This window comes from Physella acuta, unplaced genomic scaffold (assembly GCF_028476545.2).
Source record: "Physella acuta isolate Inbredline_101_S28 unplaced genomic scaffold, ASM2847654v3 ptg000727l, whole genome shotgun sequence".
Lineage (NCBI taxonomy): Eukaryota > Metazoa > Mollusca > Gastropoda > Physidae > Physella > Physella acuta.
Window position 1 is genome coordinate 55,719 of NW_026732245.1, and position 18,758 is coordinate 74,476.

Consider the following 18,758-nt stretch of genomic DNA (forward strand, 5'->3'; position numbering starts at 1 on the left):
TATGCGTGACCTCACGCTAAATGCAGTCTATGCGTGAAAAATTATTGTCCTTAATAACCAGGCAATTCTCTATCGTGGTGGGGCCAAGAATCGCGAGATTTGATGTAGTAACGAGATGTGAAGTATGAGATACAAAGAGACGAGAATTCACGAGACATCACGAGACGTGAAGCATGAGATACAAAGAGACGAGAATTGACGAGATTTTATATAACGAGACAGTAGTTACGAGAAACAAGAAGACAAAAATTACGAATTTTGTTGTGAGTCCACAGAATTACGAGTTTTGATGTGAGTCCACAGAATTACGAGTTTTGATGTGAGTCCACAGAATTACGAGTTTTGATGTAAGACTAGAATTACGAATTTTGATACAAAAAGGCGAGCTTCCCCAGCGTATGTCTGTGAGGGTGTTCACGAAAGACGGTAGAGTGGGCAGGGGTCGGGTGGGGTCGGGCGGGGTGGATGTCTAGCCTCAACCGCCGACAGCTCTCCACCCCCGCGTGGAGCTATAAATATCTACCAGATAAGAAGGTTTTAGATAACCCGAGCTTCACGTGGTACCGCCGTGGCCAGATCATGATCTTTTGATCTTTGCAGATGTGATCTTGGTCTTGGGATATTTTCAGATGTAACTAGGATCCATGGATGTAATTAGGACCCATGGACATTTTTAAAACTCTGATATTAATCATTTGATCTTTACAGGATCTTTCTTTATTTTCAGAGCAACTTTGATTTGACATTTTTAGATGTGTTAATATACTATTTTTTCCAGATTTGATCATGATCTTTTAATCAACATATGTCGAAAAAGATCACGGTTTGGCGTTATCATTTTTTTTAAAACATGACCAAGCTTTGTCGACCTAGGCAACACCAAGATCTTTTTATCTAATCTTCTTAAAATATGATCAATATTATGATCACAAATGATCTTTTGATCTGCTATGGCCTACCTTTGGTGACACCTAGAACCCCCACCCCCGCCACCTTTTCCCCCTCCCCCGTAACATAAAAATAGATGTAGGGCAATGCTTAGAAAAATTCTACACAGTAAAGTACAATTCTGACCCAACATCAAGCACATTCTTTCGACCCCCCCCCCCCCCAACCATTACAAACTTAACTTACATAGGATTTTAACATCACTTATGAGATTTTTAGCCTTTAAAGCAATTTAAAATATTTAAAGCAAGAATTTGCGGCATTTTGTTGATGTATATAATTAGGTAGAGTTTCTAGTGGGAGTCATTTGTTTTTTTATCGTACGGGCTAATGTAGAAATATATTTAGCTAGCCGATGTTGCATAGATTTACATCCACTGTATAGATTTACATACTATATTAGCGTTGTCGTGATATATTTACACACAATATGTAGTAATGTTATCACAGATTTACACGCAACGTAAATCTACCGAAAAAAAACAAAAAACGACGACCACTCAACGACCATCAACTTGTCTCCCTTTTCATCGAAGCACAACTAATCCACACGCGGTGTGAAAAGAAATACTGTTAGACCAGTTCGGGCGTCTCAAACAGAGTAATCCACGTCACATTGAATCCCGAGAACAATTAAATCAGTCTGGCTGTGCGTGCACTAAGCTACTTTGAAGAAGATTGAGAGCACACATCCTATCAGAGGCTGAGGGAGGGGAGGGGTGGGGGGGGGGGAGGGGGTCTCGTCACGCGCAACGTGATTGATATTTTTTTCTCATCGATGATCGATACGGGGATAAACAAGAGCTGCGTCAACAGGTACCATGTTTTTTTTGGAGAGAGAACTGTGAGGGTCTGTGTGGGGACTATACTATTGAGGTACTGCTAACCAGAATCTAATTATGAGACCCAAGGCTTAAGTCTGTATGAAGTTCCTGAGTCGACCCAGCTCTGATGGGTACCAGGCATGGTGCTGAACACGCAATACATCTGTACACCGAGGTTATTTTTTTTCAAACTGATGAACTCTACTTTACCTGCTCAGATGATGGCAACAGTCGGAGTCAACGGTAGCACACCATTCGTATCAACTGTCGCAAACTAAAACAGAATGTAGTGGGTAGCAAAATGGCGGCAGGGTAGGAAGAAATAGATGAGGGATGGGTAGAGTGCGAAACTAAGAGCTTTAGAAGAAAGATTTGAGGGATGGGTAGAGTGCAAACGTGCGAGCTTTAGAAGAAAGATTTGAGGGATGGGTAGAGTGCGAACGTGCGAGCTTTAGAAGAAAGATTTGAGGGAGGGGTAGAGTGCGAACCTACGAGTTTTAGAAGAAAGATTTGAGGGATGGGTAGAGTGCGAACGTGCGAGCTAAACAAAGAAAAAAGCAATAAATCCCGGCCACATAAAAGCGTTATCAATTCATTCTAGCTCTATTTTTAGACCACCTCTACCCTTTTCCCAGACGGCAATATATTTACCCAATTGAGTGGACCTTAATCGTCAATATCACATGGTCGAAGACAGATTTGGTTGAAGGGGGCGGGGCCCGAGCCTCGTCATCCAATCAAAAAGCGTTAAATCGTCTGTCGCGGGGTAATCGGTCGCTATGACAACCGAGTCATAAATAGCGCACAAAAGTTAATATAACCTCGAACGCTCATTAGGGCTGGCTAAATTTAGATAATGAACGCGATGTTGTTGTTTTTTTCATCTGACAAACGTTTTCAGCTTAAATTCAATTAGGCTAACATAGAGCAACACCAGCCGGTTGGGTCTGAAAATAGAAACAGTTATCGGAATCATTTTAGAGACAGGCGCGTCATCCTGTCCCATCCCCATCCCCACCTCAACCACACACGGTTGTACGTTTAGAAAAGGAACAATAAAAGGAACTGTCGTGGGGCTATATAGAGGAACTTTCTCGAAAAAGCTTCATAAAATAATTGGTGCTTGTTTAGAGGATGTGGTTTCATGTTATCAAATCAAATTTTAAATTAAGATAAGATTATACTTTTTTTTCTGTGCGTTTATTCTTAGAGGTACTTTATGTCTTGGGGAAGATTTGAACTCTAATCTTTTACGTGAGTAGTCAGCAGAATCCCAAGCCCTACCTTCTGCCACGACTAAACCGTTAACAGCGTGTTCATCACGTGACTTTTAAATGAGCCAATGGGCACGTCGTTGCCGTGACGACGTTGTTGTATACGAGATCCATTCACCAATAAGAGTGAGAATGGGGATCTACGTGCAAAATATCCCAAGACCAAGATCACTTCTACAAAGATCAAAAGATCATGATCTGGCCACGGCGGTACCACGTGAAGGTCGGGTTATCTAAAACCCTCTTATATACGTAGATATAGTTTCTATTTATACATTTAAAACATTTGAAATAAAAATAAAAACTCTAATCGCTGGTAATTTATTTTCGTAAATAGTTTAATGCGATTGTTAAAAGCGGTACGATAGGGGAGAACTAATGTGTCGTTATATCCACTTTTTTGTGGTCCAATTAATCATGAAACACTGTATAAAGGCTAATATTAGCTTGGGTTGACTAATTTGTTAAAATCTCCTTCTTGAGCATGAAAAAGTATATTTTTGCTATAACGCCCCACATTATTAAACGCAGTCGAGGCACATATTATCATATACCATATAATTATGGTCCATAAAATAATATACCACATAATTATGGTCCATATTCCGTGGCCCATAACATCATATACCATATAGTTATGGTCCATATCGCCTTGGCCCATAACTCCATACACCACATATCTATGGTGCAAATCGCCATGGCCTATAGTATCACTACCCATACACACAAGTCATGGCCTACAACATCACTGCTCATACACTCATGGCCCATAAAAAACATGGCCCATACCATCATGGCCCATTCCCTGACGTCGAATACCTCCATGGCCCATATCACCACGGCTCCCATTTATTTTAATTAGCCAGAAACTAGGCCAGGCGGCAACTTAAGACGGTATAAAACTTGGGGTTAACCGGTGGAGACGATGCTAATGCTAGTAGCCTCCCCTTTCTCGGCTGGATTTACCCCCCCCCCCCCCTGGATTACCCCCGCTTTCTGGTCTGGATTACCTCCCGTGGTGCCGATGAGAGCGGAGGACTCCCCAGCTGTCTCCGTAAAGCAAAGTAAGCAAGATGTAAGCAAGATGTAAGCGTAGTAGGAACAGATGGGATGGAGGGATGGGGAGGGTCGGGTGGAGGTGGATCGCAGAGGCAGGTCTTTGAGATCGCAGGAGCAAGGGACGGAATCGGAAATGATAGTAGCCCATGGAGTTAACGGCCTTTCAGGGCGTGCGATTAGCTTTATTAGCGAGCACGGGCTAGAGACGGGAGTAGAAAAGCAGGGGTGTGTAGAAGGTGGGGAGGGGGTGGGGGAGAGTTTATGCCATCGTTAAGGGGGTGATATTAACACAAGGTATGTGTAAGCTGGGGGGGGGGGGGGTTAGGTCGTATTCATAACGGAGCAAGGATAGGGTAGTGACCCGAAGAGGGGAGGTTAATCTGGTGAATATGGAGAATCTCTGGCATAGGGTAGAGTTGATGTTAGAGCGTTTTAGTAAGGGTGGTGTCAAGATGTTGGGGTGATGTTGTAGTGGTGAGGTTAGGTTGTGGTGATGCTGTGGTGGTGATGTTGTGGTGAGGTTGTGGTGATGAGGTTGTGATGGTGAGGTTGTGATGGTGAGGTTATTGTGGTGAGGTTGTGGTGGTGAGGTTGTGATGGTGATGTTATGGTGGTGATGTTGTAGTGGTGAGGTTGTGGTGGTGGGGTTGTAGTGGTAGGGTTGTAGTGGTGTGGTTGTAGTGATGAGGTTGTGGTGGTGAGGTTGTAGTGGTGAGGTTGTGGTAGTGAGGTTGTGATGGTGATGTTGTGGTGATGTTGTGATGGTGATGTTGTAGTGGTGAGGTTGTGGTGGTGATGTTGTGGTGAGGTTGTGATGGTGAGGTTGTGGTGGTGAGGTTGTAGTGGTGAGGTTATGATGGTGATGTTGTGGTGATGTTGTGATGGTGAGGTTGTAGTGGTGAGGTTGTGATGGTGATGTTGTGGTGAGGTTGTGATGGTGATGTTGTGGTGAGGTTGTGGTGGTGACGTTGTAGTGGTGACGTTGTGGCGGTGATGTTGTAGTGGGGAGGTTGTAGTAGTGATGATGTTGTAGTGGTGATGTTGTGGAGGTGAAGTGGTAGCGGTGAGATGATAGTAGTGAGATGGTAGAGTTGTGATGTTGTGGTGCGGTCGTCACAGCAATGTTAGATTCACATACCGTTACAATCCCTACGACTTAAAAAAACACCACAAGATCACTTCATCTTGTATCAACCAGCCAACCAGACGACAACCACTCCAGGCCCACGTCGACCAACCTACAAAACCAACACTCGACAACCGCCCCGCCCTTACGACAGACCCTCCACATGCACGACAGCCACCCCACCCCCAATACAACCACCCCGCTCCCCACGAATACAGGAAATACCTGGATAACGTATCCGAGATAACACCCAGTGGCCTAGACCCACGCATAGATTTCAAGCCAGAAATCGATAGCAACTTTCGTCTCTTATCCTTGATAGCTGGGACAGCGGTATATACTAGCTGTTTGCTACGTTTTACACGGGTTATTGTTCACAGGTATAGACTTGCGCTTCATGGAACAAATGATGGCTACCAGCTATAATAAAATACTAGTAAAAGTAAATTGAGCTTGTTATATGATAGCTACCAGCTATAATAAAATACTAGTAAAAGTAAATTGAGCTTGTTATATGATAGCTACCAGCTATAATAAAATACTAGTAAAAGTAAATTGAGCTTGTTATATGATAGCTACCAGCTATAATAAAATACTAGTAAAAGTAAATTGAGCTTGTTATATGATAGCTACCAGCTATAATAAAATACTAGTAAAAGTAAATTGAGCTTGTTATATGATAGCATCCAGCTATAATACAATACTAGTAAAAGTAAATTGAGCTTGTTATATGATAGCATCCAGCTATAATACAATACTAGTAAAAGTAAATTGAGCTTGTTATAATTATGATAGCTACCAGCTATAATACAATACTAGTAAAAGTAAATTGAGCTTGTTATATGATAGCTACCAGCTATAATAAAATACTAGTAAAAGTAAATTGAGCTTGTTATATGATAGCATCCAGCTATAATACAATACTAGTAAAAGTAAATTGAGCTTGTTATATGATAGCTACCAGCTATAATACAATACTAGTAAAAGTAAATTGAGCTTGTTATATGATAGCTACCAGCTATAATAAAATACTAGTAAAAGTAAATTGAGCTTGTTATATGATAGCATCCAGCTATAATACAATACTAGTAAAAGTAAATTGAGCTTGTTATATGATAGCTACAGCTATAATAAAATACTAGTAAAAGTAAAATGAGCTTGTTATATGATAGCTACCAGCTATTATAAAATACTAGTAATAAGTAATGAAGATTCACGGGTATAGCCCAATGAACACTATGTAAGGGGCTAATTCACAACAGTCTTCCAACAATTTTAAACCATTCCATATTCCTTCAAGTCATTATTCTCTATTACAGGCAATCATTGTCAACGAAACACATATTCGACCATCTTTATAAAAGAAACACACTCAAGTGTAAAAAAAAAATACAACAGACAATCATCATAATTTTTTTTTTACAACAACGCCATAATCATCGTCAAAGAACTACAACACCACACTCGTTATAAAGGTATTACAACACTCTACATTCATTATCAAAGATTCACAAACTCAGCATCACGTTCACAAAGCACGGTCTCGGTATCAGCGCAGTAACAAATCTCATCACACCCTATTCGCAAGCAGCTAATTATTTTTATTTATAGCAACTAAATAGACAGAATGATTTAGCTTCCCCGTCTTTTTTCACGGGATTTTTGCTAGTATTGTTAACCCATTACCGGCTAAACCGGAATGATAAATCGGTTTCCTGTTATAGTTTTTTTAATTTCCGACTCCGTGTCCGCTTGGGAAAGTATTGTGACCGTTTTTTAAATTATTTTTTTTACCGGTGAGTTCCTGGGTCAGTACGCCCCACCCCCGCCGCTGAAATGTCCAGTCCTGATTAAACACCCCCTCCCACCCCCACCCCCACCCCCCAAATTTTACCTGGAACTACTTGTCTGACCCCGGGTGCGCAAACAACAGCCCAGACGTGACGTCATTAGCTCCACTAACCCTTACCCACAAGTTATCAACAGACGTCTAGTTTTAGCCCTATAGAAACACAGGAAAAGCAATCCTGTGAGGATGGGGGAGGGAGGGGGGTGGGGTGTGTGTCTGTTCCAGTTACGAGACAGTAAAAAAAATCGAATGGTGTCTAATTATCCTGTTTTTTTTTTTTGTCAAATCGTCAATAAACATTAAATAAGCAGTGCTCCATACAACATTTGGCCAGTGCTCTATACAACATTTGGCCAGTGCTCCATACAACATTTGGCCAGTGCTCTATACAACATTTGGCCAGTGCTCTATACAACATTTGGCCAGTGCTCCATACAACATTTGGCCAGTGCTCCATACAACATTTGGCCAGTGCTCTATACAACATTTGGCCAGTGCTCCATACAACATTTGGCCAGTGCTCCATACAACATTTGGCCAGTGCTCCATACAACATTTGGCCAGTGCTCCATACAACATTTGGCCAGTGCTCCATACAACATTTGGCCAGTGCTCCATACAACATTTGGCCAGTGCTCCATACAACATTTGGCCAGTGCTCCATACAACATTTGGCCAGTGCTCCATACAACATTTGGCCAGTGCTCCATACAACATTTGGCCAGTGCTCCATACAACATTTGGCCAGTGCTCCATACAACATTTGGCCAGTGCTCCATACAACATTTGGCCAGTGCTCCATACAACATTTGGCCAGTGCTCCATACAACATTTGGCCAGTGCTCTATACACGATATAACCCATGCTGTAGACACCACATGACCCATGTTCCATCCAACGTATGACCCATGTTTCACACAATCTCTGACCCATGCTCCCTATAACCTATGTTCCGCATAACGTATGACCCATGTTGCACCCAACGTCTGACCCATGTTCCACAAAACGTATGACCCATGTTCCACCCAACGTCTGACCCATGTTCCACACAACGTATGACCCATGTTCCACACAACGTATGACCCATGTTCCATCCAACGTACAGACCCATGTTCCATCCAACGTTTGACCCATGTTTCTCACAACCTGTGACCCATGCTCCCTATAACCCATGTTCCACACAATGTATAGACCCATGTTCCACACAACGTATGACCCATGTTTCACACACACACACACACACACACTGTGACACACACACACACAAACCCCACAAAATAATTTCGCAACATTCACAGAGATACCAGACGTTGATCCCATTATCCCCTACCCCAACCCGTCTACCCCTCACAATTACGCCCTCCACCCCCACAAAAAACATAATATAACTAATTTACTAAGCACCTTCCCACTTACGATAACTCTAATTGCCAAGAACTTATCTTAAGCAGCCATTTTCATTTCGCCTAATCTTTTAATATAAAAAAAAACCACACAACACATTTCACTTTATCATCGCCGCTTTAGATATAACTCATCTCAAGATAAAAATCATTTTGTCTGTAGTTTTATTTTATTTAATAATTGGACAGCGCAAAGAAGACATTAGTTAATTAAAAAAAAATTAATGTTGATATTATTAGATCTAAAGAAACCGCATCAAGGGGGACGGAACTCCGACTGTCCAGATAAATTGGCGGATGTGCATGCTGGGACCGGCCTCCGTAGGGTGTTACCTTGTCGTGTCATTGGAGTTTAAGTACAAGAAGGTGGATTTAAGCTCCGAGCTAACGACCGAGGCAGTTTAATGTCGTTTTAAGTTAGGTTGTTAAGATATTTTTGAAACAAAAAAGTAAATTTAATGCTAGGGGGTAAAAGAAAAATTAGCGTCAAAAAGTTAACGTTTAAGGTTTTGTGTCTTCAGTGGTTTTTAATGCTAAGGGTTAGGGTCAAGGCTAGGGTTAGGGTCAAGGCTAGGGTTAGAGTCAAGGCTAGGGTTAGAGTCAAGGGTAGGGTTAGGGTTTAAAGGTAGGGTTAGGTTCAAGGCATCGCTAAGAAAGAATCTGTCTGGAATTCCCAAAGGAAAAAGGAAAGTAGGCAGGGCAAGGAAATCATGAAGGGCAGTAGACGGTAAAGTAAGAGCTGCCGGGCACTAATAAAGAGAGCTGCCCAACACCGAGACTTGTGGAGAGGGGTGGCTGCAGATCCTTTGGAATAAGTAAGGGTCAAGGCTAGGGTTAGGGTCAAGGCTAGGGTTAGGGTCAAGGCTAGGGTTAGGGTCAAGGCTAGGGTTAGGATGAAGGCTAGGGTTAGAGTCAAGGCTAGGGTTAGGGTCAAGGCTAGGGTTAGGGTCAAGGCTAGGGTTAGGATGAAGGCTAGGGTTAGAGTCAAGGCTAGGGTTAGGGTCAAGGCTAGGGTTAGGGTAAAGGCTAGGGTTAGGGTCAAGACTAGGGTTAGAGCTTTAGTGGAGTAAAGCCATCAGAATATAGCATTAATAAGGTTTTTTTTTTTTTAAAGAATATACAAGTAATAAAAAGACAATATTTGCGTTAATGACGATTAGGTTTTAAATTAGGCATAACACAAACAGGTATAGGATGAAGAGTTGGGTTGTTAAGTGTAGTCGAAATGCCGTACCTACTTAATACCTAATCTGTTAAGAGTTGGGACAGCTGGAATCATTGTCATTTCGTTCTTCTAGACTTTTCTCTCACTATTGCTATTGCTGGCTTTGGTTTACTTGTGATGGCTGGCAATACAATTCAGGGCGATATCGAGTGGTTTGGTTTATTAGTGAGTGGTTACGTTTTTGGTCAAAAAAATGTGTTTCTTTCAGACATTTTTCTTCTGGGTAGGGGTACTTGATATATCCAAGTGGGGGAAGGAGCGGTCATTGGTTAATGTGTATATTCTCTTTATAAATTATATATTTTTCCATTTATCCTAGTTGAGGGGGAGGGAGGGGGGGGGGGGGGGCAGTGGTCATGTGTTCCGGAGAAGTGCCTGAAAGAAACACTGGTTAGAGTTAGGATTAGGATTAAAATTGGAATTGGGATAAGGATCAGGATTATGATCAGGACTAGGGTTGGGGTTGTGGTTAGGGTAAGGATGAGGATAATGATTGAAATAAGGGATAAAGTTTGGGATGGGGTTAGATAATCCCTATCAGTACAACGTGGCATCCATACCACCGGTTAAGATGGACGCACTCACCATCTCTACGGTCACTGACGCCGGCAGACCGGTTCTCGAGTGTTCCGTGTCCCTGCCGGAAGTGTGCGCCGGCAGCGTTGATTGCGCCGGCAAGCTGAGGGGGGCATAAGCCGGCAGCTAAGTGTCATTTCCTCGTCCTCCCTACAAGTATGGACGTGCGTCACTAGTGTCAAGATGGGTGAAAAGTGCACGCCGCTACACCCGGCGACACTCCAGTACACTCCGACCTGGTGTCATATCGCCATTCACTCCACAAGGGCAGTCATCAAAAGGACACTTCGTCACCACCAGGATACTCCACAACAACAACAATCAATACGTTCCACCGGAACATTCCACCAGAAAAAAAAATTCCACTAAGACAATCCACCAAAATTACCTACCCCTCTACCTAGACATTACATCAGCACACTCCACCAGCGCAATCCACCAAACTCCACTACTATCATCCACCCAAAACACCCCACTACAATATTTATTTTACTGTACAATGCTAAGGTCATCTTAACCTCAGGTCAACCTTACAAAAGGTCATCCTTCTAGGTAAATTTAAATACATAAAATTGTCTGCGGTTTATTTGTGTAAGGTGATTTCGTGTAGATTTATCAAGGTGTGTCTATTTAAAGGTGTGTTAGTGTAGAGGTATGCAGAAGTAAAGGTGTGTCTGTTAAAGGTATGTCTGCTTAAAGGTGTGATAGGTTGTATTTACATCTAAGTAATTATAAGGTAAGGTGTGTCTATATTGCGGTGTTTTTGTAAAGGTGTATCTAGGTAAAGATATGCCTAAGTATAAACATGTGTTTTGTAATGGTGGGCCAAGATAAAGGTGTTGCCTACGTTGATGTGTTTTCGTAAAGGTGTCTCTAGGTATACGGGCAATATCGTTTTTTAGATACAAACGAGATATAGTTATGTCTACAGTTTTGTGGGATTTGTCGGTTGTAGCAGATCATAGTAAAGTGTGCGCGTGTGTGTGTGTGTAATTGTGTGTGTATGCACAAGGTATGTGTGCATGTATATGCGACTGCTAGTGTGCATGTGCTAATGCTAAGAGGAGAAAATTCGGTGGTCAGTGTGGAAGGTATGTGTAGGTGTGTGATGTATGTGTGGGTGTGTGAGGTATTTGTGGGTGTATGAGGTATGTGTGGGTGTGTGAGGTATGTGTGGGTGTATGAGGTATGTGTGGGTGTGTGTGGTATGTGTGGGTGTCTGAGGTATGTGTGGTGCCTAAGGTATGTGTGGGTGTGTGAGGTATTTGTGGGTGTATGAGGTATGTGTGGTGCCTAAGGTATGTGTGGGTGTATGAGGTATGTGTGGGTGTGTGAGGTATGTGTGGAGTCTGTGATATGTGTGAGTGTATGAGGTATGTGTGGGTGTATGAGGTATGTGTGGGTGTGTGAGGTATGTGTGGGTGTGTATGAGGTATGTGTGGGTGTATGAGGTATGTGTGGGTGTGTGAGGTATGTGTGGGTGTGTATGAGGTATGTGTGGGTGTGTGTGGTATGTGCGGGTGTATGAAGTATGAGTGGGTGTATGAGGTATGTGCGGGTGTGTATGAGGTATGTGTGGGTGTGTGAGGTATGTGTGGGTGTCTGAGGTATGTGTGGGTGTCTGAGGTATGTGTGGGTGTCTGAGGTATGTGTGGGTGTGTATGAGGTATGTGTGGGTGTCTGAGGTATGTGTGGGTGTGTGTGGTATTTGTGGGTGTATGAGATATGTGTGGGTGTGTGCGGTATTTGTGGGTGTCTGAGGTATGTGTGGGTGTATGAGGTATGTGTGGGTGTGTGAGGTATGTGTGGGTGTATGAGGTATGTGTGGGTGTATGAGGTATGTGTGGGTGTGTGAGGTATGTGTGGGTGTTAGACCAGTTAGATAACAACACGCTTCACTGCTCTAGGACTCCCCTAAATGTCCCGCTTGTTTTAAAAAAATGGGGTGGGGTGGGGTGGGGGGAGGGGCATTAAAATGAGGCCAACCGTGGGAACAGATCGCTGTCTGTGCCTTTAAGCCTCTCCAAACCACCCATATACCGTTACAAGATCCAGGTAAAAAGGGGGCGCGGGGGGGAGGGGAAGGGGACACACACACACACACACGACAGGTATGTTGTCAACCCCAGGTAAGCTACACACCTGTAGTAGCACAACGACACGGGTCACAGTCAGTCACGTGACATCCGGCACTTGTAAACAAGCGAGGGGCGGGCTGTGTACACTAGCTGCTGCTTTAGGAGGGGGTTAAAGGTTAGGGTAAGGGTTTACACACCAAGAAACTACTTTGGTGGCATGTACAGCAACATACACGTAAATTATTCATATATATATATATATATATATATATATATATATATATATATATATATATATATATATATATATATATATATATATATATATCCCGTTACATCAAGGCCTATAAAGGATAGGAGTGTGCTTGTGGTAGAGTTAATAGAGTTACCAACGATGCCGTTTGTAGGCAACCATTAGTGTTAATTCGACCTGGGGGTGGTGTGGGGGGGGGGGGGGTTGTATGAGAAGTAGAGCGTACTGCCCCGTGTAGCATTACACCCCAGGTATTATAGGGACCTCGGGTGAAGCGCATCGATGCTAGATACAACTATGTCAAATAGTTTTTCAATATTTTTAAAGCTACTGAAGGTCGACGAGTTAACCGTATACCCTGCGATTTAGATCATACACCGTTATGTTACTCTTTAGAATACGGCTGTCCACGATTCAGATGAAGTGAAGTTCACCTGTTTCTGTGTCCTTGGTGAACGGGTAGTTTGTTGAGCACTTTGTCCAGCCGTCTTTACTTTCCCTAAAGTTAGTCAGGTACTTGTAAGAGCTGGGTTGACTTAGAAATATCCTTTTGGTTCAAATCCGGGATCCGAACTCGAAACATTAGGGTAGTCGTGCGCTCTATCGCTACGTTCGTGCCTTCCCCGTATAATTGGGATCGAGTGTTTGCGATTGGTCAGTATAAAAAGGTTTAGCTTGTGGTTGGTTACAGGCGAACACATGCTTTCTCGATGCCGGTGAGAAATTACAGGTGAAAAAATGTTTTTATGGCGCCAATGTTTTTTACAGGGAGAACAGGTGGATGCTGAGGCCACAGGATAGACAGGTAAGGACCACAGGATAAACAGGTAAGGACCACAGGTAAGACAGGACCACAGGATAGACAGGTAAGGACCACAGATAAAGACCACAGGATAGACAGGTAAGGACCGCAGGTAAGAACCACAGGATAGGCAGGTAAGGACCACATGATAAACAGGTAAGGACCGCAGGTAAGGACCACAGGATAGACAGGTAAGGACCACAGGATAAACAGGTAAGGACCACAGGTAAGACAGGGCCACAGGATAGGCAGGTAAGGACCACAGGTAAGGACCACAGGTAAGGACCACAGGTAAGGACCACAGGATAGACAGGCAAGGTCCACAGGATAGACAGGTAAGGACCACAGGATAAACAGGTAAGGACCACAGGTAAGACAGGGCCACAGGATAGGAAGGTAAGGACCACAGGTAAGGACCACAGGTAAGGACCACAGGTAAGGACCACAGGATAGACAGGCAAGGTCCACAGGATAGACAGGTAAGGACCTCAGGGTAGACAGGTAAGGACCACATAAGAGACAGGCGAAGACCACATACTAAACAATCTACTCACCACATCCATCGCACACAACGCTGTTGACGAGGTTCTCGTGAGATTTGATCGACTTCGTGTGCGGCGGGGCCACGTTCTCAAACAATAATCCCGTTTTCGAGCCCACCTCCCTCAGATAAAACAAGACACTGCTTTTTTTTTTTGCTAACCGCAATCTTCTTAGGAATACAACGGGACTTGTCTTCATCATGGCCGAATACTCCGATCGTCACGTTTTTCTTCCGTAAGGATGATCTCCCTTTTAAGACTTTCAGTACAAGGACTGTGTGATTGACGCTGCCCAACCAGGGGACGGTGCCGAGCACCTGGCCTTTAAAGACGACGTCACTGGAGATGGCCAAAGACGCGGCGTCCTGGAACTGAAGGTCGCAGGAGCCGGTGACGACATGGACGACGCTGAGCGTGAGGCCAAGAAGAACCAGACGGATCCGGTACCAGAGCATGGCAGCGATGTGTTGGCCGTCTAGTAGGGTGCCACAGTGTGGTCTGGCCGTCTAGATTGTGGTGCTGAAGTTCAGTCTGGCCGTCTAGATTGTGGTGGTGAAGTTCACTAATGCCGTCTAGATGTGAATATAACTGCTCAATTATTTATAAAATTATACTGCTCAACTAGGCCGTCTGTGTGTGTATTCCATAAGCCGTCTGGCCGTCTAAATATGTTTAAGCTCCGGCGCAACCTCGCCGTCTAGACGTGTGTAGTACGGCTCAACTTGATCTTATTAAATTGGCTAAGCTCCGATAATTTCCTAAAAAAAAATAATCTTGCAACAGACCTAATTATTAGGGTCAAGGCCACCAACTCGCAGGTTCAAGGCCGGCCAAAAAAAAAAAAAACCACCGAAATGTGTCTACGTCGTAGGTTCTGTCCTAACGTTGGCCAAGAAAACCACCGAGAATAAAACCAGACCAGTGTGCCGCAGGAACATTCTAGAACCGTCCGTCGACGGGACGTCTGGTGTCCACTTAGAGCCCCGAGAGCCTGTCGGTGAGTACACACACGGACTCGCGTGAGTCTCCACCGTGTTGCTCGGCCCTCAACATCCTTACACACTGAACACAATTTAAATACAACAACAGCTTTCTAATTATCCAAATTGCTTATAAAATAATTAACCGCACTTCTGAATAAAAAACAATAATTAAAACAGGCAGGTTGCAAATGTAAGCCTTGAATATTAATCTCGTACTTAGCTCTATTTAACGTAGATCCTAATTCCTTAGGTGTTTTTTTTCTTCTCCAACTTGAAACCAGTTTCAGTCTCTTAGATATAATATAAATCCTTTCCACGCAATCGAATCTTTTAATCCTTCAACTATAAACCTATCTAGATCTAGACATAAACCGTAATGCGGATGAATGAATCTAGTCTACTCCTAACAACAACTTTTAAAAAAATAACAACAACCTAACAACAGCAGTCCTCACGAAATACTAGACCCGTGAAATCAAGTGGTAGTTGTATAAACGTATCCAAGCCGAATGGTCAACAGTAGGGTTAGTTCGACAGACACGAAGCGAGCCGAGTGAACGAGCGAGCGGCTCGGCGTAGCGCGGAGAACCAACCGTCTACTTGCGTGCGCCGTGCAGGATACCGCGGCAAACTTCGCTTTGAAGGTTGAATTTTTTTTTTTTTTTCGCTGTCATTAAAATCATATCTCTTTATTTCACACACACATTAAGAAAAATCGAGCACGGGTTTTGTCGAAATTAATCAGCGTGATTGCAAATTGGGTGAGATCTGAAGTTTCGGGGTTGTGTTTTTTTTTTCTTCTCATAGAAGTCTTTCAAAACTTAATTGGGGCAACCAATATACTAAACAGACGAAGGTAATATAACTTGATTGTTTCCCTCCCCCTCCCAATCCAGAACCCCTTCCCCTGGTCAAGTGCTAAAAAGAATTGAAACACATCCACCACCCCACCCCCCCCCCCCCCCACACACACACTTCCCAATCCAGACCCCACCCCATCAAGTGCTAAAGAGAATTGAAACACTCTCCACACCCCCCCCCCCAACCAAGTGCTAAAGAGAATTGAAACATATCCACCCCCTCCCTCTTCACAATCCAGACCCCCCCCCCCCCCCCGCCCCAATCAAGTGCTAAAGAGAATTGAAACACATCCAATTCCCCTCCCTCCCATTTCCCAATCCAGAACCCCCTACCCCATCAAGTGCTAAAGAGAATTGAAACATCTCCCCCCCCCCCCAATCAAGTGCTAAAGAGAATTGAAACACATCCCCCCACCCCCCCCCCCCTTCTGTTTACCTTTCCTTACCTGTGTAGAAAAAATGAAATTGATGGAGAGAATTTTAGAGCCAGATAAAATCAATTCGTAGACTTGAGTTTAAGGGCAGATATCAGCTATGGCGTACTCGCACTTTTGATGTAGTTCAACGTTTGGAACAGTTCTCAAACTTTTGAGGTTTGATGGTAGCCAATATCAAACTTTTGAGGTTTGATGGTAGCCAATATCAAACTTTTGAGGTTTGATGGTAGCCAATATCAAACTTTTGAGGTTTGATGGTAGCCAATATCAAACTTTTGAGGTTTGATGGTAGCCAATATCAAACTTTTGAGGTTTGATGGTAGCCAATATCAAACTTTTGAGGTTTGATGGTAGCCAATATCAAACATTTTGAGGTTTGATGGTAGCCAATGATGTTTTCAAACGTTTGAGTTTTGATCGTAGCAAACATCAAACTTTGAGTTTTGATTTAGCCAATATTTTGCAGTTCTCAATTTTTTGAATATTGATGTTATCATCTTTGAGTTTTAAAGTAGCCCAGCGTTTGAAGGAGTTCTCAAACTTTTGAGGTTCGATATATCATCTTTGAGTTTTAAAGTACACAGCATGGTGCAGTTCTCAAACTTTTGAGTTTTAATCTATCATCTTAAGTTTTAAAGTAGCCCAGTGTTAAAAGTAGTTCTCAAACTTTGAGTTTTGATGGTAGCCAATATCAAACTTTTGAGGTTGATGGTAGTCAATATCAAACTTTTGAGGTTTGATTGTAGCCAATGATGTTCTCAAACGTTTGAGTTTTGATTGTAGCAAACATCAAACTTTTGAGTTTTGATATAGCCAATATTTTGCAGTTCTCAATTTTTTTTAATATTGATGTTATCATCTTTGAGTTTTAAAGTAGCCCAGCGTTTGAAGGAGTTCTCAAACTTTTGAGTTTTGATGGTAGCCAATATCAAATTTTTGAGGTTTGATGGTAGCCAATATCAATTTTTTTAGGTTTGATGGTAGCCAATATCAAATTTTTGAGGTTTGATGGTAGCCAATATCAAATTTTTGAGGTTTGATGGTAGCCAATATCAAATTTTTGAGGTTTGATGGTAGCCAATATCAAATTTTTGAGGTTTGATGGTAGCCAATATCAAACTTTTGAGGTTTGATGGTAGCCAATATCAAACTTTTGAGGTTTGATGGTAGCCAATATCAAACTTTTGAGGTTTGATGGTAGCCAATATCAAACTTTTGAGGTTTGATGGTAGCCAATATCAAACTTTTGAGGTTTGATGGTAGCCAATATCAAACTTTTGAGGTTTAATGGTAGTCAATATCAAACTTTTGAGTTTTGATCTTAGCCAATCTAAAATTTTTGAGGTTTGATGGTAGCCAATATCAAGCTTTTGGGGTTTGATGGTAGCCAAAGCAAACTTTTGAGGTTTGATTTAGCCAATATCAAGCTTTTGAGGTTTGATGGTAGCCAATATCAAACTTTTGAGGTTCGATATATCATCTTTGAGTTTTAAAGTACACAGCATTTTGCAGTTCTCAAACTTTTGAGTTTTGATGGTAGCCAATATCAAGCTTTTAAGGTTTGCTGGTAGTCAATATTAAACTTTTGAGTTTTGATGGTAGCCTGATTGTGGTTGGGGGGAAATTGGCGGGGTGGTGTTTGTACACTATTTGAGCGCTACGTTATACCATCTAGTATTAAAACACCAAGCGGTAATTAGTGTTCATTACGCGCTTCCCTAATGGAGAAAGTCATCGACGGCTGGGTTAGGCAAGGGAGATAACTCCGACCCAGCCTGCTAGTCGATCCCGACAGGGTGACAGTTCGTGTCAGTCCTGTCATCAGGGGTCGTCAGTGTTGGCCCGTGGGAGGGGGGGGGGGAGCCCCACGTCACGAGGGGCTGTCAATCACTCGTCACCTGCTCTTTGAAGTCTGGCGTCGTGACGTGGTGTGGGACGGCTACGCGTGCCTCCTACCTGTGCAGGAGGTGGGGGTGGGGGCTTGGGTGGGGGGAGGGGTTCTCAATCGTGTAGGAATGTGGCGGTTCAGTGTAACAGGGTACAGTAAAATAGCAGTGGTTACGAGTTCTTCTCAACCACTGATATATTAGACTCGATTCTTTATTTTTATTTTTAAATCAGTTATATTCGAAAATGTTGGTATTCAGAAATGTTGGAGTTTTCTGTATTCGAATATAAGGTAGCTCTCTTTTATGTGCCCACAGTACCATTAGTGTTTTTTTAGGCGTTTTTCTCCGGTGGGGGGGGGGGGGGAAGGAGGGCACTTGAAACTTTCTTCGGGGTGGGATAGAACTTATATTTCCGGGAGGGTGAAGGGGGCGGTAGATGTGCTCCGGGTGGTCACTGTTTCCTCCAGAAGAGATGCCAGAAAGATACTCTGCTTACCACTAACTAAACGGTGGTCTAAAACATGCATCTAAAGAGCCGGTGAATGCGGATGAAAAAAAAAATATAATGAAACAACTCATCTTTGATAATACGGGAATTAACAAAAAATAAATGATGAAACAACAAAATGA

The 18,758-nt window shown here is 42.9% G+C and overlaps 1 protein-coding gene across 3 annotated transcripts in view; it reads right to left on the reverse strand.

Annotated features, from left to right (window-relative positions):
• The window catches only part of LOC131950005 (hemicentin-2), a 64,381-nt gene extending 48,911 nt beyond the window's left edge, over positions 1–15,470 (reverse strand). For all 3 annotated transcript variants that reach the window (XM_059311997.1, XM_059311998.1, XM_059311999.1), the window contains exon 1: positions 13,972–15,470. In XM_059311997.1, the coding sequence (XP_059167980.1) occupies positions 13,972–14,161 (190 nt within the window). In that variant the 5' untranslated portion in view covers positions 14,162–15,470. The remainder of the gene's footprint in view (positions 1–13,971) is intronic.
• Positions 15,471–18,758: the final 3,288 nt, after the last annotated feature.